General features: G+C 37.6%; 1 protein-coding gene across 1 annotated transcript in view; it reads left to right on the top strand.

The window, feature by feature from the left end:
* The window catches only part of FAM13A (family with sequence similarity 13 member A), a 325,132-nt gene that overhangs the window by 35,171 nt on the left and 267,772 nt on the right, over positions 1–22,189 (top strand). Inside the window, exon 3 of the mRNA XM_023195427.2 lies at positions 5,822–6,034. Coding sequence (XP_023051195.2) covers positions 5,822–6,034 — 213 coding nt within the window. The remainder of the gene's footprint in view (positions 1–5,821; positions 6,035–22,189) is intronic.

Genomic DNA, 22,189 nt, shown 5'->3' with positions numbered 1-22,189 from the left:
ATCTGCTGTGGTTACTAGGCATGTAGATGACTGATATGGTTAGGCTTTGTGCTCTCACCCAAATCTTATCTTGAATCATAATCCCCTAGTCCCCACATGTCAAGGGAGAGATCAGGTGGAGGTAATTGAATCATGGGGGTGGTTTCCCCAGGCTGTTCTCTGATAGTGAATTCTCAAGAGATCTGATGTTTTCATAAGGGGCTGTTCCCCCTTCACTCAGCACTTCTTCTCCTTCCTGTCGCCTTGTGAAGAAGGTGCCTCGTTTCCCCTTTGCCTTCTGCCTCGTAAGTTTCCTAAGGCCTCCCCACCATGCTGAACTGTGAGTCTTTCTTTTATAAATTACCCACTTTCAGGCAAAATTTTATGACAAAAAATTTTTTTTTTCCTGAAAACTTAAGAGCCAGGTTTCTGTTCTTACTCTGTAGAGTTTTTCTCCTTATTAAAGGAAGATAAATTGCAAAAAGGCCAGATTCTTAGAAAACAGCTCTGGATTTATTCAAATACTTCAAACAGTTAAACACAAACAGTGTTACACATAGCATGACAGGAAGATGGAAGTTTGGCCTACAAAATCTTGAAGCCAGGAGTTACAACCAGCTTTAATAGGATTTATTTACATACTTGGTTTTGAGTAAGACTGTGTATCCCACTGAGTTAGATACAAATGGATTTCTAGATCATTCATTTAATCTGTTAAGTAGGGATGTATATTCATTTAGATGTCCAACTATGGGTACCTAAAGTAATATTTTGGTTTTGGCATAGTGTTCTTTCTCTCAACATTAATTGGTAATAGTCTCTTGAGCATACTTTTATTGTGTAAAAATATTTTACATTTTTAATTTTTAAAAATTTTAATATTTTTTGAATAGTTAATAAAGTTATGTGGTTCAAAATATAGGAAGGTATATAGTGAAAAGTCTCTCCCTGCAAACTGTCTCCTGACCTTTGTTTTCTCTCTCTAAAACAGTATTACTCTACCTGTTTCTGGTATCTTCTTAAGATGTTTCGTGTATATATATAAGTATATGTCTATGTGTTCTTTTTTCCCTTTTATCACAAATATTGCATACTGTTCTGAATCTTTTAAATATCAATGTATTTTGGAGATTGTTCCATATTGCATAAAGAGCTTTACTCATTTTTAATTATTTTCTTTTCCTCTGCCTACTGTTTTACCATATGTATATATCATGTCTTTAAGCAGTCTCATGCTGATGGGCACATGGATTGTTTCCAGTCTTCTATTGTTTACAAACAATGATTCCATGGTTAACCTTTAAATATAGCATTTCAAGCACATGCGATTGTGTGCATAGACTGCCTTCCTGGAAGTGGAGTCCTGGGTGGTCAGAGGATATGTGCATCTGTAATGAACTCTATCAGAGTTGAAACAGTTTATACTCACACCATCAACATATAAATTTTTGCAAAATTTAAATTAGGGATTGATTTTCTTCTGCCCCTCTTTAGCATACTGTTAGTTATACTTTAACAGGGTGTATTTGGGAAATGCAAACTAAACATTTTATTAAGTTAAATCAGTCATTCTTAATGAGGGATGTGAAATAGAATCACTAGTGGAATCTTTCATAATACACATGCATTGCCCACAGCTCATATCTACTGAATCAGAATCTTGACTGGGCAAACTCCAGTAGGCCTAGCACCTGTATTTTGAAAGGCTATGTAGTTAATGTAGACAAACATAAGCCCCTTCTTGTATTTGAAACTATCATGTTAATAAAGCAAAGAAACTGTGTTAAGTTTGAAGGGTAGTATAAAGTTTGAGGGCATAATACTTCAATTTGTTTTATTTAATTACTTTGCAGTTTTTTCAGGTCAACAAATATTTACTGTACACCTGTGATATACAGTAAGCACTGTGTCAGGCATGGGAATGGGACTATAGGGGTCACGTGACCGGTCATATAATTCAATCATAGGTTGGTATTTTGGTTATGCTTTATTATTGTTTCACGTAAATGCAGACAGTTTAACAATTGGCATGAGACTAAACTGTTATTGTAATGGAATTTTAAGACAGAAAGACCTATGTCAAACCCTTTAAGCAGATTTTGGATAGTTTCATTTAAAAATATATACATTATAACTTATAAAACATACAGTCTTTAAACTCTTTTTCTCACTGACAATGTTAACGGCTTCTTTCTCTTAGTTTAGCATGAAGATACTATAGGTTATGCCGTTTTAACCCGCAGTGTAGAGTTTCAAGTCACCACCAGGTGTCAGAATGTGCTTACTTATTGTCATACTACTTCCTTGGCCAAAGTGTGCTGTTAGGCAAATTGTGACTTCTGGCATATTCTGTTTCTAATATTCATACTATTTTGAAAGAAATATTTCAATTGTACAGAAAAGTATCTTTCAGTGATGTAGATATTAACTTATATAATTTTTTCATTTCTAAACCACTATTAAATTGCTGTTTTGTAGTAATTAGCACATAGCCTAAAATCAAATATAATAGAAGCTTTGAAATGTATGAGAGTAACTCTGCTTCATGAAGTCATCCAAATATCCCCTTTTTCTGAATATTTTTGTTATAGTCATAACTTTCTAAAATTTTAGGATGGGAAAATTTAAAGGTTATTTGGTCTGGTAAGCCTCATGTGGGTATTGGATGTATTCTAGCCTCATAAGAGGCTTAAAAAACTGTATGGATTCTTCTTCTCAGAATGTGATATATTCATGTCCAGGATTATAAACTTTCCCTAGTTGAACATCACTAATTACGATAATTAGTGATAAAAGAGTTGTGGGTGGGAGATATTCCTGAGGGAAGAGTTGTTCAGATAAATGGGACAGAGACAGGAAAATATTACTAAGGAGCATTAAATTCAGTCACTTCTACTTGTACCTTATACATCTGCTATGTTGGTCCAGTGGGATCAGGAGGCTTGAGGACCACAGACAGTTCTTGGAGCTGGGTAGTTTTTTCTGAAATTGCTGGAAGTATATTTATTTGGGGGAAGGTTCAAAAAAACCTTGTTGGAAAAGAAAGACTAAGGTCAAAGCTAAAAAGAAAAAAAAAAAACATCATGTGAAATCAGATCTAAGGGGCATTTGGTAGGCCAAAAACAGAAGGCAAGGTTAGGTTAAGCAGCTGGGTAAATATAGGAACAGGAAACAAATCTCTAAATTTTCAGGATTTCAGCTTTGACCAGGGATGGAATGACTTTCTGTTGGATGCTAGCTGCTTGATTGTTGGATAAGTTTCTGAAGCTAAAGATAAACTTGTGTATAGTAGAGGAGACAGACCTTGAAAGCTTTAAACAATTAAGCTGGTGTCTCCCAATAGAACCTGATATTCCACAGAACTTAAGGGAAAGGCGTATCATATTTGTTATCCTTTTGCTGCATAACAGATTACCCCAAAACATAGTAGATTAAAACAATAGTATTTATCATTATCTCACAGTTTCTGTGGGTCAGGAATCCAGACACATCTTAGTTGTGTCCTCTGTCTTGGAGTTACAAGGCTGTGATCATGGTGTCAGCCAAGGCTTCAGTCATATCAGGACTCAACAGGGGAAAAATTCCCTCCCAAGCTCATTCATGTGGTTGTTGGCAGGATTCTGTTACTTGTGAGCTATTGACCTGAGGGTTTTCAGTTATTCACTGGTCTTTGGCCAGATACCACCTTTAGATCTTTGCCCATGGCCAGTAGCTAATAAAGTACATCAGAGAGACAGAGAGAGAGGGGGAGAGAGAGAGAAAGAGAGAGAAGCATGATGGATTGTCAGTCTTTTATAACTTAATCCCAAAATATGACATGACATCACATTTGCTGTATTCTGTTGTTAGAAGCAAGTCACTAGGTCTGGCCCACACTCAAGTAGAGGGGATTATAATGGGTGTGGTACGAGAAGTGGGGATCATGGGAACTATTTTAGAAGCTGTCTGCCACACAGACCAACTGATATCTCGTCCATTTAGGTGGTGCCCTGGTCATAGTCATTGTTAAATACTTTTAATATCATCCCTAGTATCACAATTTTTTTCAGAATTGGAGCTAAAATTCATATCAACTTTTGATATTGATTTTCTTTACAGCCAAATAATATGTATACGTGGAAGAACACAAACATCTTACCAGACTTCAAAGTCCATGAGAGTAATGATAGTGTTGAATTTTTTTCTCACGATTGATTTTTTTATGACCTAACATAATGTCAGGCACTTATTACATGTTTGTTGAATTAAAGAGCTTATAAAGCATTTTATCAGATTATAAAATAAAATGAAATTAGCTTCCTCCTTTGCTTTAAAAAGAGCAATACAATTACCAGGTAAGGGTAAGAAGCAAAGGCTGATATAAATTATCACCTCCCCTCTAAAAAATCCTGATAGGCTTCAATGTCATTATGTTTTTGCTGACATTCACCATTAGACTCTCAAGAATGTCAAGTTAAATCCTGGCCTGCTCTTTCTTAGAAAGATTGTTTCTTACACTTTCAAAATCTTCTACTGCCTGACACACTCGCTTACATGGTGTGCAGCACACTGAGCTGGAAATCATTATCTTCTGCCCTAAACCAGCTACTCTCCTATCCCTACCTCCAACCTTATCTTTTACAGTGTTTCTTTTTCCTGTATTCCTACTTTTCAAAACCTTAAGGTTACCTTTCAACCCTTTCCCTCTCCCTTTTGAACCAAGTTACCAAATCATCTTTATTCTTTTTCACTTCTTTTCCACCATAATATCAGTTTACTACCTTAAAATAGAAGATAGTTTCCGTAAGGCAAGCCCTCTCCTTACCCTACTTCTTAGCTAGCTAAATCTTCCTAAAACCCTTATTATATTTTGTCTTTTTCCTCACTTAATACTCCAGTGATAAAGCCTTCACTGTTTAACTTGTCACAGACCCTTTCCTGTTTCTCCATTTTGTTATCCCATCATTCTTTGACCTAGGCACCCCACATTGTCCTCTGCCTACCTTTCTTTATGCTATCCTGTCTCTACTTCTCAATTTGTATTTTTGTTTATCTTTGTCGGGGGTAGATCAAGGTTTTGTGGGTCCAGATGCCTAAACTTTTTGAGACTTCTTTAAGAAAAAGAACGTGATACTAAGAATACAGGATTAGGGACAGAGCTTGTAAAGGGCCCAAGAAAATGAGGGGCCCTGAAGCTCAAGCTTCATTGGTTTCACAGCTCAACAGCTCCAGCCCCTCTGTGTTGCTTTAGCCACAGGTTAAGTTTACCTCCTCCAGGAGGCATTCTCTGATAACCTCAGCTGACACTGATATCCCCCGTCAACTGACTGTAGGCAAGGATCTTGTCTTACACCACTTTATAGTTTCCTAGAGTCTTACATTTTGAATTTAGTGATTACTGAAAAACCATCACTTATTTCTTAAACTATTACACAGGTAATCATATAGAGTTTAAAAGTTTCTTAAATACATGTCATTTAAAAGTAGTTGTTCATGAAGTGTAAAGCTGCTGTTAGAGCCCTGAGTAAGTTTCTGTCAGGTGCTCTAGAAGATTACATAAATGAAAAATTTCTTTATGTACTCTGTTTTGCTCTATGTTTATATATGGCATAGCCTTATTTTCAGAGGCCTGGTTTTATACCAATCCTATATGATCTGTTTAGTTGATATGCAGTGGATATGAACATTTATTATTCTAAGGAAAGTTTTACAAAATGTGAAAATCATGTAATGATTGATAATTACAGTGTTGAGAGAATCATATGCTGAAATTTCTTTCTTTGTGTTTTGTGTTGTTATCATTCTTTACATTTCATGTCTGTGAGAAACCTATTTATTTTCTGTGTCTACTTTGCTCTTCCAGGACTCACCCAAGAAGGTCTTTTTCGGGTAAATGGTAACGTGAAGGTGGTGGAACAACTTCGACTGAAGTTCGAGAGTGGAGTGCCCGTGGAGCTCGGGAAGGAGGACGGTGATGTCTGCTCAGCAGCCAGTCTGTTGAAGCTCTTTCTGAGGGAGCTGCCCGACAGTCTGATCACCTCAGCATTGCAGCCTCGATTCATTCAGCTCTTTCAGGGTTAGTACAGTAAATCCTTCTAGGAGTGAAAAGCACTTTATTAGGCCGGGCACGGTGGCTCACACCTATAATCCCAACACTTTGGGAGGCTGAGGTAGAAAGATTGCTTGAAGCCAGGAGTTGAAGACCACCGTGGTTAACCAAGCAAGACCCACATCTCTACATAAAAAAAAAAAAAAGGCAGGAAAAAACCACCAGTTTTATTTTTAGTTAACGTACTGAATATTTAAAATTTAAAAAGCTTTAAAATATTTGTGGTCTTTCTGTAACCACCACCTTGCTATTTTACTCCAGGCTGTCATCTCCTATGTAAAATAATACTAGACTGATTATGAAATACTATTATTAAATGAAATTTCTGATACCATTAACATGTGACTACTTCAGTAACATAATATTGAAAAGCCCTGATGCTTTTGAGCCAAAGACATGTTTTTTCTGACTAATGACTGCCATAAAAGGAGTGAGATCAAGAATAATTTAGAAAACATTAGAGAACAATAAAGGAAATATTCATTAAATTGTGTTTGGTTAGTGACCTTTGAAACTGAAAGCTCACTGGTGTACTTGCTTTTTTTCATAAGCAAGATTGAGTCCTAAAATAATTGTGTTCATTTTGTGAAGTAAAAATTGATTTTTGATTGCAGTAATAAGTGGTTTCATATGAAAGAATTCACTTTTTTTTTGGTTTGGTTTTTTGAGACATAGTTTCATTCTTGTCACCCAGGCTGGAGTGCAGTGGCACGATCTTGGCTTACTGCAACTTTTGCCTCCCGGGTTCAAGCAGTTCTCCTACCTCAGCCTCCCGAATAGCTGGGATTACAGGCACCCACCACCATGCCCGGCTAATTTTTGTATATTTACTAGAGTTGGGGTTTCACCATGTTGGCCAGGCTGGTCTCAAACTCCTGACCTCAGGTGATCCACCCATCTCGGCTTTCCCAAGTGCTGGGATTACAGGTGTGAACCACTGCGCCTGGCCAGGAACTCACTTTTTAAGTGTAATAATTATAGGCATAGTCATTATTGAATTCTCCTTCCTAAGTGCTGTAAGAAAAATGGTGTACCCTTGAAAGCCATTTCTTTTATTATTTTTCCCAAATTAGAGAAGAAAGGAGAAAATATATTTCCAGAAGTATTAGTTGCCAGATTAAGGATGTTACCTAAAGCCACATTCCTTTGCAGCAGTGATGTACCTACTCACATGTAATATGCTAAAGAACAAGATAAGTGAGAAGGCCAGATAGGACAAGTAAGAAAGTACCAGAAATATTTTACCTCGTGAAAGACCGTTTTGAAATATTAGCTAAAAGTAGTGTGGTTGTATCAGAAGAGGACACTAACTACCTCCACTTGCCATCCCCTAGGGAGGGAGACTTGTCTGTAGCTCTCCCCCAGGCCCTCATATCAGCAATGCCTCCTGCGCTGGCCTCTTCTCACTTCTCTGCAGCCCCTGGCCTCCCGTAGTGACCTCCAGGCAGTCCTTTTGGAAGATTACTCATGTCTTATTTCTTTCTTCAGAGTAGCCAGGCGGTCCTCAGGAAACACATCTTTGCCACGTTCTTGAAATGGAGGTCAGTCACAAGGCAGAGCCCTGCCTTCTTGTGCTGCCGCCCAGGGCACCCATAGCCAGACTGTCTGCGTTAGACTCTTTGAGGAGTTTTAGACTCTTCAAACTACCCAAGTGATTCTCTGATGCCCCTCACTTGGCTTGGGAAAGTTAGGGGAAGCATTATATTTCTCTAACAACTCTCTCCCTTTAAAGAAATCCTATCTAATTTTTAACTTCAGATTTTCACATGAATTTCCTGCTTAAATATCTTTGTGGCCGATTGATGGCCCAAGGCCTCCAGACCTGGGTTTGGTCTCACCTTCACAAGTTCTATATAGCCCATCTAGCATTTTGGCTTAGAATGGGAGGGCCCATCATAACCTTTATTTTTATCTTTGAGGCCTCAACCCCAAATTGTATTAATTTGCTACATCTGCCCTAACAAAATACCACAGACTGGGTGTTACAAGCCTAAACAAGAGAAATTTATTTCTCACAGTCCTGGAGGCTGCAAATCCAAGATCAAGGTGCCAGCAGTGTTGGTTTCTCCTGAGGCCTCTCTCTTCTGTGTGCAGATGGCTGCCTTCTCACTGTGTCCGCACGTGGCCTTTCGTCTGTGTGCACTCTCCTGATGTCTCTTCCTCTTATAAGGACACTACTATTGGATTAGGGACCCCTATTATAATTTAATTTAACCTTAACTACCACTTTAAAGGCCCCCAATACAATCACATTCTGAGGTATGGAGGTTAGAGCTTCAACATCTGAATTTTGGAGGGAACACAATTCAGTCCTTCATAATGATGCAACAGGAAAAATCCCAGAAGTTTTACCTATTTTCAAACCTATTATTTTTTGTAGTCTTAACTACTTCATTTTTGAAAAAAACAATATTTTATTTTTTGAAAAGGCGTAACATTATTGGATTACTAAATAGTGTATTTTATTGAAAATAGTGATAAAATATGAAAGCAAATTAGAAGAACAGTTTGTTCTGGACAACAATGCTTTTTAGCTTTGTATGTCAGTGAGTGACGTATGTTTGAGGCTTGTTAATTGGAAACTGTATGAACTTTTTCCCGATATGTATGAAGATAACCATTCCTTCGTAAAGGTGACCATTCCTCCTATTTGGAGACATTAAATCCTTTTTACAAGGAATATTTTATCTATAGGGATGGGAAGTTTTGAGATAAAGTTTGGAAATTATTTTAAAATAATGTCTATAGGAGTTGACAAATATTTTGTGTGTAATGCAAAATATTTGGTAGTCAAATATCTTTAGTATTGTAGTATTCTGTATTATTAAGTATTCTTATTACTCAAAAGTCCTATATGTTTCAAAGGCTTTTATCACATTTCCAGAATCATTTTCATTTGATGTGAGAATGTACTGTTTTATTATTTTTATCACTATTTATAGAACTATTTTTGTTATTTAGGTCTTTGTGAGTTGTCATATTCTTTATGACATGGTTCCTCAGTCATCAAAAAGTTGATAGGCATCATAAAAGCAAGCAGTATCATTCTAAAAGCAAGACTCATTGTATAGTCAACCTTTAGGTTATGTGAGATTATGCACAGGTAACAAATTTTGAATGGGAAGAGAGGTTAAATTTTTGCTATATTAGTATTATTCTTCCATTCCCTTAAAATCTCTGGTTAGATTTGAGTCATTTAGTAAAAAAAAAATTAACAGTTAAGCATCAATGACAGAAATACATTCTGAAAAATACGTTATTAGGTGATTTCATTGTTGTGTGAACATCATAGAGTATACTTATACAAGCCTAGATGGTATAGCCTACTACACACCTAGGCTATATGGCATACCCTATTGCTTCTATGCGACAAACCTATACAGCATGTTACTGTACTGAGTACTGTAGGCAGTTGTAACGCAGTGGAAAACACCTGTGTATCTAAACATATCTAAAAATGGAAAAGGTACAGTAGGCCTGGCCTGTGGCTCATGCCTGTAACCCAGCACTTTTGGAAGCTGAGATGGGCAGATTGCTTGAGCCTGGGAGTTTGAGACCAGCCTGGGTGACATGGCAAAACCCCATCTCTACAAAAAATAAAAAAAATTAGCAGGACATGGTGGCATGCACCTGTAGTCCCAGCTACTCAGGAGGCTGAGGTGGGAGGATCACTTAAGCCTAGAAAGTCGAGGATGCAGGGAGCCATAATCATGCCACTGCACTCCAGCCTGAGTGACACAGTGAAACCCTGCCTCAAAAGAAATAAAAATAAAAAACGAAACAGAAAAGGTACAGTAAAAATATAGTATAAAAGATTTTTTAAATGGTATGCCTGTATAGGGCATTTACCATGAATGGAGCTTGCGGGACTGGAAATTGCTCTGGGTGAGTCAGCGAGTGAGTGGTGATTGAATGTGAAGGCCTAGGACATTACTGCAGCACTGTAGGCTTTATAAATCTTATACACTTAAGCTAAACTAAAATTTATTTAAAAAATTGTTTTTTCTTCAGTAATACACCTTAGCTTGCTGTAACTTTTTTACTTTATAACTTTTTAACTTTTAAAAGCCTTTTGATTCTTTTAAAATAACACTTAGCTTAAAATACAAATACCTTGCATAGCTCTACAAATTTTTTTCTTTATATACTTTTAATATTTTTCTATTTTAAAAATTTTCATTTTTCTTTTTTTACTTTGTAAAATTGTTTTTTTTTTTTTGTTTGTTTGTTTAAACTAAGACATAAGCACAGATGTGAGACTAGGCCTGCAGAGTCAGAATCATCAATATTACTACCTTCCACCTCCACATCTTGTTCCAATGGAAAGTCTTCAGGAACAGTAACACTCGTGGAACTGCCATCTCCTACCATAGCAATGCCTTCTTACAGAATACCTCCTGTAGCACCTGACTGAGTCTGTGTTACAGTTAACATACACATGTGTATATGTATGTATATGTATATGTGTATCTGAGTCTGTGTCACAGTTAACGTACACATGTGTATCTGTGTATGTGTATCTGAGTCTGTTATAGTTAACATACACGTGTGTATATATCTATGTATATGTATATGTGTATCTGAGTCTGTTATAGTTAACATATACATGTATATATGTATGTATATGTATATGTGTATCTGGTCTGTGTTACAGTTAACTTTATATAAAGTTCATACATATAAATAGAATTAGTACACTCTAAAATGCACTATATATATATATATATATAGAATGAGTACACTCTAAAATAACAATAAGATATATAGTAAGTTTTCACTGAATGTTGTTGATAATTTCTTGGAAACTGCAGCTTTAAGCAAAATGATATATTAGGAAACAAATTTTACCACAGGCAGATTGATAGAAACAAAAGTTAAGTTCTGATGGCGTGTTTCTGGTTACAAAAACATCACCAGACTTCTAATTGAAGACCCAGAACACTTCTAATACTAAACATTGAAATAAATGTGTGGTACACATACATTTAAGAAATATTTTTTAAAAAATAAGAATGATTTCCCTAGTTGTTGGTAAATTAGTGAGTGATGGCTGTCATAGCGCTGATGGGTTAAGTCAAGGAATAGGTATTTGTGAATTATCAGCAGCACCTCTTCCCACCACATAGTTCAAAATCAATGACAAATATGGCAGGCTCACTGAATGCGTTCCTACTGCATTGTTTATTGTCATGCATTTGTAGGATTATTGTCAATGAATTTTTATTTTACAATCATTTGTATTCATTCATTTATTCATTCATTCATTTTCTAACCTGCCTTTTCCAATTCAGGGTCGTGAGTGGCTGGAACCTACCTCAGCAGCTCAGGCGCAAGGTGGGAATCGACCCTGAACAGGACACTATTGCACCACAGGGTGTACTCACCCCCCTACCCACACTCATTCAAACTGGGACCATTTAGACATGCTGATGAACTGATCATGCCCATCTTTGGGATGTGGGAGGAAACCGGAGCACCCAGAGGAAACTCATGCAGACCTGGGGAGAAGGCACAAACTCCACATAGAGTGTGGCTCTGGCTAGGAATCTATTTTTTTTTCTCATCAGCTTAGAACAAAATGGCCTTGAATGAAATGACATTATACTTGCTTTGTAGTCACTACATAAACCAGTAACATGGTCATTTATTATTGTTATCAAGTATTATGTACCAAATATAATTGTGTATGCTATACTTTTATAGGACTGGAAGCCAGTAGGTTTGTTTACACCAGCATCACCACAAACATATAAGTAATATGTTGCAGTAGGACATTATGATGGCTATGACATCACTGGGCAATAGGAATTTTTCAGCTCCATTATAATCTTATAGGACCATAGTCATATATGCAGTCCTTCAGTGACCAAAACATCGTTATGCAGTGCATGACTATAATTGAGCAGCTACTAGTTATGTAAGCTGCCAAGTAGAGGGAATAATGTATGCATTAGGCATCAGACAATATAGCCTCTATAAAATAAACTTACTCTTGCATAATTCAGATAGAAAATAGGTAAGAAGAGTTACTGTGTTACATATGTATTTTATTGTCTCTATAAAATAAACTTTCTTCTTTCATATTTCAGATGAAAGATAGAAAGGATTACTGTGTTTCTTGTTGGTTTATCCTGTCTGAAATACCCTTATAGTATAGGGTGGACGTTGCAACTGAGCACCCTGAAGCCGGGGTGGTAAAGCTCTTTACAGATAGTTGAATGGGTTTTGCTTTTAATGCCCATTAAAAGCAGATGCTATGCTTGCCAGTAAACAGTATTCTCATCTCCCATGCTTTCTACTTTACATTAATGTATGATAAAGTTGTTTTGATGTAATTTCCTCAGGGATGACTACGCTGCTTTCATAAATCCATCCTCGTAATAACAGATTAAATTGTTTTCTTGGTATTCTGTCACAACTCAATCCTACATTTCTTTTTTTAATGTTATTGTAGGCCTTTGAATTATATCCTGTGTAAAGAGCAAGTGATTTCGCAGTGGAATGTGCTTAAAATTTTTCAGATCAAAGTCCTCTCTTCCATGCTTTATTGGATGGAGTTCTGGAGCCCTAAGTATTTTTTCAGACATTTAGACTAAACCAAACTACCAGTGAGGACAGTCTGGATGTCTGTAAGCATCCCTGACACTTAACATCTTGTAGATGAACAGTGGCCCTCTATGGGAGAAAACTGTTTAAATTCATTCATTTCTATAACAAATTGTCCACTTTGGATGTGTTTGGTGTCTGAAGCTCTGAGATCATATGGGTTTTAGTTAACAAATTAGTATACCTGCATGGCAGATTTTTATCAAAGACTTCTATCTCTATTTGATTTCTTCCAGAACCTTTTGCTTCTTTCAGAGGCCTGACAACCCCTCTCAGAGGTTTAGGTGATTCATATTTAAGAGACACACTCGAAGGGACCTTCAGTGATCATCCTTTCCCATTGCCATGTTAGGGTTCTCTCTGACTGCTGCAACTCATCTTCCTTAATCAAGGTTTCTAGTATGATTATCTCAGCTTTGTATATTCCATGCCTTTTTATCTTTTGTCCTTGTATTGGTAGGACAGTAGTGTATGTACTTTTTATTTTTGTCATCTCAGGTGTGTTTTGGAAATAGTTGTGAATTGTAAGCCATAAAAAGATTGCAGGAGAGGATTCATTTAATTTAGGATTAACTAGAAATATTTTTAATTGACTGTTTCTTATGGAAAATTATTCTCTAGTATAAATGTAAGTAGTTCTAGATCATAGTTGAGTATTTTTATTGTTATTTGATGACTTGGAATTAGATCAGTCCATCAGGTTTTTTTTTTAGTAACTTCTAAATAGATACTGAGTAATACAAAGGGATGAAAAATTAAACATCTTAATTTTAAAGAGTGTGTGATTTAATTGAGAAAGTAGAAGATATATTGTATATATTCTACAATAGTGCTTTAAGTGAACAATAAAACATCCAGTCAGTGGTAACTATAAAGGAGAGAAGAAAACCAGCCTGGATTATGGTGGTCAGAAAACACTTTGTGGGAAAAATAAGATTGGAGACGACATTAACTTGGATGGAGAGGAAAATCTTTAAAGTGAGTTAAGGGCATGAGCAAAAACACTGTAAGACACAATTATCTGACAGAGCTCTCTGTAGCTAGAAGAGATTAGCAAAAGATACAATTGAAAAAGTAGGTTGAGGTTAGGTATAGGGTCTTGATGTTAGTGTTAAGAAATTAATATTTATATATAAATATAAAATGTTTAAGAAAGATTTCACATAATAGAAGCAGTATGTTAGGCAGTACTGTGTAAGATGGTTAGATAGGAAGTTGCTGAATGCAGGGAGAACATCTAGAAGACTAACAGAAATGTAGGTCATAGTCCTTCAACCATCTGTATCTGATAAATAGTTGGCAATGGAAATTTTTAAAATTGTTGTAAATATATACATAACATAGCATTTACCATTTTAACCATTTTTAAATACAATTCAGTGACATCAAGTATAATCTCTGTTGTGCAACCATCACCACTAACCAGTGCCTATACTTTCTTTGTCATCATTCCAAAAAGAAACTCATCATGGGATTTTAAAGGAAGGTTACCAGAGACAGACAGAAAACATGAACAGAACATCGTAGCTGGTATTATTAAGGTAATGAGGATGGCCAGGCATGGTGGCTCACACCTGTAATCCCAGCATTTTGGGAGGTGGCTCTACCTTTGATGGGGTCCACAGAACCACATGATGGCAGAGGGCCAGTTTATCAGATGGTTGTGAATACATACTAATAATCAGGAGGAAATTCGTGAGGTGAGGTTGTAGTAGCATCAGGGAGAGATCCCTGCAAACTTTGTGTTTAGGTAAGGCCAGAGGCAACTACTGTTCTTTTGTCTTCAGTTATTCATATCTTTTATTTTCTGTCTGTACACTGGGTAGCACCTTTATATTTTAAAATGCTTCAGCTCCTCAGACCTGATCTTTTGTCCTGAAAGGAAGAGACAGTCTTCAACTTTCTAGGAACTTTCTGTGGCTGCCTAATGCCCTTTCCCTACCTCCAGGCGAATTTGGGACTTAGCCCAAAGGCTAAGGTGCTGTCTGTTATACTTGTTAGTGTCAACCTTAAATGATGAAATTCAGAAAATATGATTAAGTTTAGAGTTTATTTGGTACAAAGCCTGAGGAGAACCAGTTGGGAAACACAGACTCCAAAGGAATGGGGACAGAGCTTCAAAGTAGAGAGGTTAAGGTTTTGCTTATATAGACAAAGGCAGAGTAGTTTATCAGGGTTACAAATTTTTCCATACAAGGTCAGTACATACTATATAGAGGACCCCTGGCATAACTATCTTCATCTTAGAAAATGACTATTTTATATTTCACAGGACACATTGCCGACAAGGATAAGATCCTTTGTTTAATAAACAAATAAAAAATAAAGATTGTGTCCAACCAGATATGGACATAAACAAGCACCAGTTCCTACCAGTTCTCACCAGAGGACTCTGTGACTATAAAAGATTAGGTCTTCAGCAGTTCAAAATGGCCATCTTAACTGACACTGTCTTGTAGTCACTCATGATTAAGAGCTTGGCATCTGTTGCCAAAGGTTCTACCACCTAAAAGACTCTTCCTTGCAAGACCAACAGACCGCTCAACCCAGACTAGGACTCCTTTAGTCTTCTTCACTCTCCCTGGACTGGTTTGTCAACCCTTTCTCCTATTTCTTCTTCCTCTTGATGTTAAATGTTACTTTGTTGTGGAATATTTAACATTATTTATATATTGCTTAAGTTTACTATTATATATGGTTTGCAGTATTGACTGAGTTGTGGAGTGGCTTGAGCCTGTGTCCCCACCGCTCTGACTACCGAATGAACAGGAAGTACTAAGGAAAATTAACTTCTTGGGAATTCCATGTAGCTTATGGCTTTTGTGATTGGAATAACATTAATAAAAGCCTGGCATTGTGGAAAGACACAGACATGTGTGGACCTGGTTATCTCTAACCTTGCATAGCTCATAGCACATACATTATAGCAGTTTGATTGGTTATACCTTGCTACAGCCCAAGGAAGACTGCTTTAACATTCCATAAGTAGAGGTAATGGTGTTGAGGGGAGTCTTATCTCTGGTACCTTTGGGTCTTTCCTAATCATCTGCAGTACAGGAATACAGAGGAAAGTTAATCTATAATCAGAGAAACAGAAGTTGCAACTGCATGCTACGTGACTCAGGGCACATATTCTCATTCCTCTTAAGGCTCAAATAATACAAAGTTCCAACAGCTTTTAGTTTGAATTGCTTAATTTAATTTCACAGTAGGATCTGATGATTTCGTGGTAGAGACTTTATTAAATATCTCTCTCAGAGATCTAGTGTGTGTTTGGGTGTGTGTGTGTGTGTGTGTGTGTGTGTGTATGTGTGTGTGTTTTGGAAGGAAGGGGAAAGATCCTGATGTGACATCTTAACAATTGATCCTTTAATAAACATAATGGAAGTTAACAAAGAAAGATTATTTGGGGGCCATGACGAGGAGTTCATTTTAAATGGATGAGTAAAATGAAGGTCAGTGCTTATGAGAGAGATTAGGACTGAAGATGTGCATTTCATAGTCATCTTTGTAGACTCGTCAGTGTTTATAATTCTGAGCATCAATTATGTTTGGACAATATTGTAGATATAAATAGATAATGAGCTAATTTTATATATTTCTTTAATCACAATTTAAGTGCCTGTTTTGGGTCAAGATTTTGCCTAGGTGCTTTCCTTGTGTTTGTGTTTTTATCTCCATTACAGCTATTCCTACAAATATTTCATAGATAAAGTGAAGCTCAGCTCACTGAGGGCAAGTTACTTGCCAAAGAACAAGCAGGTAGATTGTGCAGAGTTGAGATCTGCCTGACTCCAAAGCCCAGCCCTTTTATTTTATACTACATGTATTAATCAGCTAGGGCCACCATAACAGAATAATACAGACTGGCTGGCTAAAACAACAGAAACTTATTTTCTCACAGTTCTGGTGGCTGGAAGTCCAAGATCAAGGTGCTGGCAGTAGTTTCTGGTGAGGGCTCTTTTCTTTCCTTGCAGATGCCGTCACCGTCTTGCTGTGCCCTCACATAGCCTTTTGTCTGTGCTGAAGTACTCCTGATATCTCTTTGTCATCTTATAAGGACACCAACCCTATTTGATCAGGAGCCAACCCTTGTGGCCTCATTTAACCTTCATTACCTCCTTAAAGGCGCCGTCTTCCACTATGGTCACATTGGGAGTTAGGGTATTAATCTGTGAATTTTGGACAAAATTTGGTGCATAACACTGTGCTTTTTAAAATTTATCAAATTTGATAAATGTTTGAGTGAAAAACAGTAAAAATGCCTGCCGTGGGATGTTAATTAGATAGTCTCTGGGATATAAATTATTATAGCATTGATTTGTTTCTGTCTTGGAAATCCTGAATGTCTAGTGAGTTTAGAAGTAAGGAAAAAGTTTAAAATAAATGACATGTTGTGGAAAAAAGATACTGAGGTGTGTATTTTTTATTTGTACAAATAATTTTTATATGTTTTTTGTGTTTAATATTGATCCTTTTTGAGAATATACTTATTTGAGTGATGATAGTAATGGGTGCCACTAGGTGACTACTTACTGCTTAGTTTAATATCTAGCAGATATTTTACTTATATAATGTCTTTTAATCTTAGCACCAGCTCTAATATGATATTGGCAGTGTAATCTCCATTTTGAAGAAAGTACTTATAGCATGTGCCTTAGAGCATAGGTTCTGACTCCATTCCAATAGATTTCAAATCTCAGTTTGCCATTTGCTCTCCACCTTAGTAGGGCCAAGTTACTTAACCTTTTAAGCCCTAGTGTATCTGTTAATGTATTTCTGTGTAACAATGACTCCAAAATTTAGTGGCTTAAATCAGTAAGCATGTATCTTCTCTCACAGTTTCTGTGGGTCAAGAACTCAAGTGTGGTTTTCCTGGGCAGTTCTGGTTCAAGGTCTCGGGAAATTGTGGTGAAGAGGTTGGCAGGGGCTACAGGTATGTGAAAGCTTGACTGGGGTTCGAGAATCTTTTTCCAAGGTGGCTTACTCACATGGATGACAATTTAATGCTGGGTCATGGTGAGGCCTTTTTCTGTGGGCTTCTCCAGCTGGCTGCTTGAATGTTATCTTAACATGGTAGCTGGCTTCTCCTAGAGCGTGCAGTTCAAGAGAGATGGAAGCTATCTTTTTAGCTCTAGAAGTCAGATAGAATCACTTTGCCCTGTTTGTTAGGGGCAAGTCATTAATCTTGTCTGTATTCAAGGGGATGGAAATTAGGCTTCATCTTTTTAAGGGAAATGTGTCCAACTTTATGGGCATTTAAAAATCACCACACTTAGTTTCCCGGGTAAATGGAGATAATGATACGGGCAGGAGGCAGGAGAGCGGGGTCCCTGGTGAGGGCTCCACCCTCAAGCCTGGACCCGTGGCCCTAAATTAGAACAGACATTCCTGTTTTTTGCATGAACGTTGCTTTCTGGTCTGTCCTGCCCCCCTATCCTGTGCCCGTATAAGCCCCAGACCTCAGCTGGCAGTGGGACAAGTGGCTGAATGTCAAGAGGAGAAGAAGCAACTGAGTGTCTGAGACTATAGATAGACGCAGCTTAACTTCGGAGAGGAGCCCAGCTGGAGACAGCAGAGTTTCAGGGAAAGATTTCCTGCACCACCCCGTCTAGCTCTCCTTCCGCTGAGAGCCACTTCCACTGCTTAATAAAAAATCTGCATTCATCGTCCTTCAAGTCCATGTGACCTGACTCTTCCTGGATGCCAGACAAGGACCAGGGTACCAAGAGGGCAGGGTGTAAAAGGCTGTCACACTGACTCTCTACTGAGCTGTTTAACACTTAGACGTCTATGGATGGCAACTGCTAAAGGACCATTAATTGTGACACACCCCTAGACGCTACCTTGGGGGTGGAGCCCAAAAGTGCTCGCTCTGGCCCCAGCACCTGCGTGCTCCTCCTCCCACAAGGGATTTGAGTAAGCAAGCCACACCCCTGTTGCAAGTCCCACAGAGGGCTACAGGGAATTCTCTCTCACTAGCAGTAGTGTCTGCTTCCTGAGGTGGTTGTGGATATTGAAAGATATTACTAAATAACTTAGAATAATGCCAGTCACATACTAAATATTTAGTAAGTGCTAAGCCAGTGCTTCTCAACTGTGACAGCCTATAAGAATTGCCTTAGAAAGCACATAGACCAATGGAACAGAATAGAGAGCCCAGAAATAAGGCTGCACAGCTATGACCATATGGTCTTCAACAAAGCTGACAAAAACAAGCAATGGGGAAGAGACTCCCTATTCAGTAAATGATGCTGGGATAACTGGCTAGCCATATTCAGAAGACTGAAGCTGGACCCCTTCTTTACATCGTATACAAAATTCAGCTCAAGATGGATTACAGACTTAACTGTAAAACCCAAAACTATAAAAACCCTGGAAGACAACCTAGGCAATACCATCTGGATGTAGGAAAGGGCAAAGGTTTCATGACAAAGACACCAAAAACAGTTGCAACAAAAGCAAAAATTGACAACTGGGATCTAATTAAACTCAAGAGCTTCTGCACAGCAAAAGAAACTATCAACAGAGTAAACAACCTATAGAATAGGACAAAATATTTGCAAACTATGCATCTGACAAAGGTTTAATATCCGGCATCTATAAGGAACCTAAACAAATTTACAAAAGAAAAACAACCCTGTTAAAAAGTGGGCAAAGGACATGAACAGACACTTCTCAAAAGAAGACATACATGCAGCCAACAAACATATGAAAAAAGCTCAACATCACTGATCATTAGAGAAATACAAATCAGAACCACAATGAGATATCATCTTACACCAGTTAGAATGGCTGTTACTAAGAGGTCAAAAATTAACAGATGCTGATGAGGTTGTAGAAAAAAGGGAATCCTTATACACTGTTGGTGGGAGTGTAAATTTGTTCAACTGTTGTGGAAAGTAGTATGGCAATTCCTCAAAGACCTAAAGACAGAACTACCGTTCAACCCAGCAAATCTCATTAGTGGGTATATACCCAGAGCAATAGAAATCATTTCACCATAGAGACACATGCATGTGAATTTTCATTGCAGCACTATTCACAATGGCAAAGACATGGAATCAACCTAAATGCCATCAATGACAGATTGGATGAAGAAAATATGATACATACACACCATGGAATATTATGCAGCCATAAAAAAGAATGAGATCATTTCTTTCATGGGAACATGGATGGAGCTAGAGGCTATTATCCTTAGCAAACTAACATAGAAAACCAAATACTGCATGTTCTCACTTGTAAGTGGGAGCTAAATGATAAGAACTTATGAACACAAAGAAGTAAACAACAGACACTGGGTCTATTTGAGGATAGAGGGTCAGTGGAGGGAGAGGAACAGGAAAGATAACAGTGGGGTACTGGGCTTAATATCTGGGTGATTAAATAATCTGTACCAAAAAAAAAAACCATGGCATGAGTTTACCTATGTAACAAACCTTCACATGTACCCCCGAACCTAAAATAAAAAGAATTTTCTAGAAAACTTAGAAAACTTTCAGAGATCAAGTCGCATTTGCAGGCCAATGAAATCATTAGGGGGATGGAACATGGGCATTCATATTTTTAATGTAATCTCCCTTCCCCATGCTTATGTCCCAGCTCATCCTCGGCCTTCACTCCTGTTCATTGCTTTCTTGGTTATAAAAAGACAAGTCATTTTAGTGTGATTCTCCTCATTTTTTCTACTTTTAAGCTTAAAATTGGTCTCTTTACCCTTTATTCTAACTTCCCTTTCTCTTCAAATATTTACAAAAGAGTTATGGAAGAATAAGTGTACTTACTGCCTAATGATTAGAAAGGAGAAGGAAAAGGGAAAAAAGAAATGAAATGGAGTGAAGAGGAAAATTTCAAAATCCTTGCCCAAATTAATCGAAACTGTGCTTGAACTTTCTGATCGTTGGCTAAGTTGATAACATATGATGGGCTGGATTCAGTGGCTCACGCCTGTAATCCCAGCACTCTGGGAGGCTGAGGTGGGTGGATCGCTTGATGCCAGGAGTTTGAGACCAGCCTGGCTGACATGGCAAGACCCCATCTCTACTAAAAATACCAAAATTAGCCAGGTCTGGTGGTGCACACCTGCAATCCCAGCTACTCGGAAGGCTGAAGCACGGGAGTTGTTTGAATCTGGGAGGTAGAGATTGCAACGACCTGAGATCTCACCACTGCACTCCAGCCTGGGCAACAAAGTGAGACTCCATCTTACAAAAAAGAAAAGAAAACCAGCAGACCCTGGCCAGGTGTGGTAGCTTATGACTGTAATTCCAGCACTTTGGGATACCAAGGTAGCAGGATTGCTTGAGGCCAGTAATTTGAGACCAGCCTGAACCACACAGCGAGGCCCTGTCTCTATAAGAAAAGAAAAGAAAACCAGCAGATCCCTACCATACCCTTTGGCATCCCTCAGTTCTTTCTCAGAATAACTTGTAACTGGTTTAGCTGTTGTTTTGGTGTTTGCTTCCATTTGATAATATAGTGTTCAATCTTGATTGCTAACTTTCAGATATCTCATCACTTCTGCTTATAAATAGATGGAATTCACTCTGCTGCCTTGCCACTTACTCCAAACAATTTCTTCGAATATTGATATGTCACAAATTTAGTTAAATTTATAATTAATGTGTGACTGAATAATTATGTAAGAGGGTATATGTTTTGTGAGATATTTTCTGACAACTTTTTTTTTTTTACTTACATATATAAATATATATATTTTTTCTTTTTTCCCCACTCATTCTGTCACTCAGGCTGGAGTGCAGTGGTATGGGATCACTGCAGCCTCTGCTCACTGCAACCTCCACCTCCTGCACACCTATAACCATGATTCTGCGGCCTCAGCCTCCTAGGTATCTGAGATTACAGGTATGCACCAACATACCTAGCAAATTTTTATATTTTTAGTAGAGACAGGGTTTCCACATGTTGACCAGGCTGGTCTTGAACTCATGACCTCAAGTGATCTGCCCACCTCAGCCTCCCAAAGTGCTGGGATTACAGGTGTGCACCACCATGCCCAGCCCACTTACATAATTTTCTATAAACTTGATGTGGTCTTTTTTTTCCCCAAATTGCTCCAACAACTCCACTGTTAACTTTAATAGAAAAGTAAGTAATTTATCCTTTCTTTATTTCTGTGGTGATTCCTCTTTGGGGCCCTTTTTATTTTCTGCTCCCACCTGTATTGGTTGTAGATGTCATCTTGAGTTTTCCATCACCAATGTTTTTTCCTGTACCTACTATTTCCTGGAGTCTTTTTTTCTACCCATCATGTTAAATATTCCATGAGTTCCATCAGATTGGAAAGTATTTTCTTTTGGTCTTGGGAATTTTCTTGTATTATCCTTCCTATATTATAGTTTCTTTAAGTGACTTATCACTGTCTTTTAATTCTGTTTTCTGTGAAATTTCCCCATTTATTTTCCTGCCAAACCTATTTTTTTTTTAATTTTAGCTTTTCTATTTTTAATATCCAAAATATTCTTGCTTTTGATTCCTTTTGCAAAACACCAT

This window comes from Piliocolobus tephrosceles, chromosome 3, assembly GCF_002776525.5.
Source record: "Piliocolobus tephrosceles isolate RC106 chromosome 3, ASM277652v3, whole genome shotgun sequence".
In the NCBI taxonomy this organism is placed as follows: domain Eukaryota; kingdom Metazoa; phylum Chordata; class Mammalia; order Primates; family Cercopithecidae; genus Piliocolobus; species Piliocolobus tephrosceles.
This window is presented reverse-complemented; position numbering and strand designations above follow the sequence as displayed.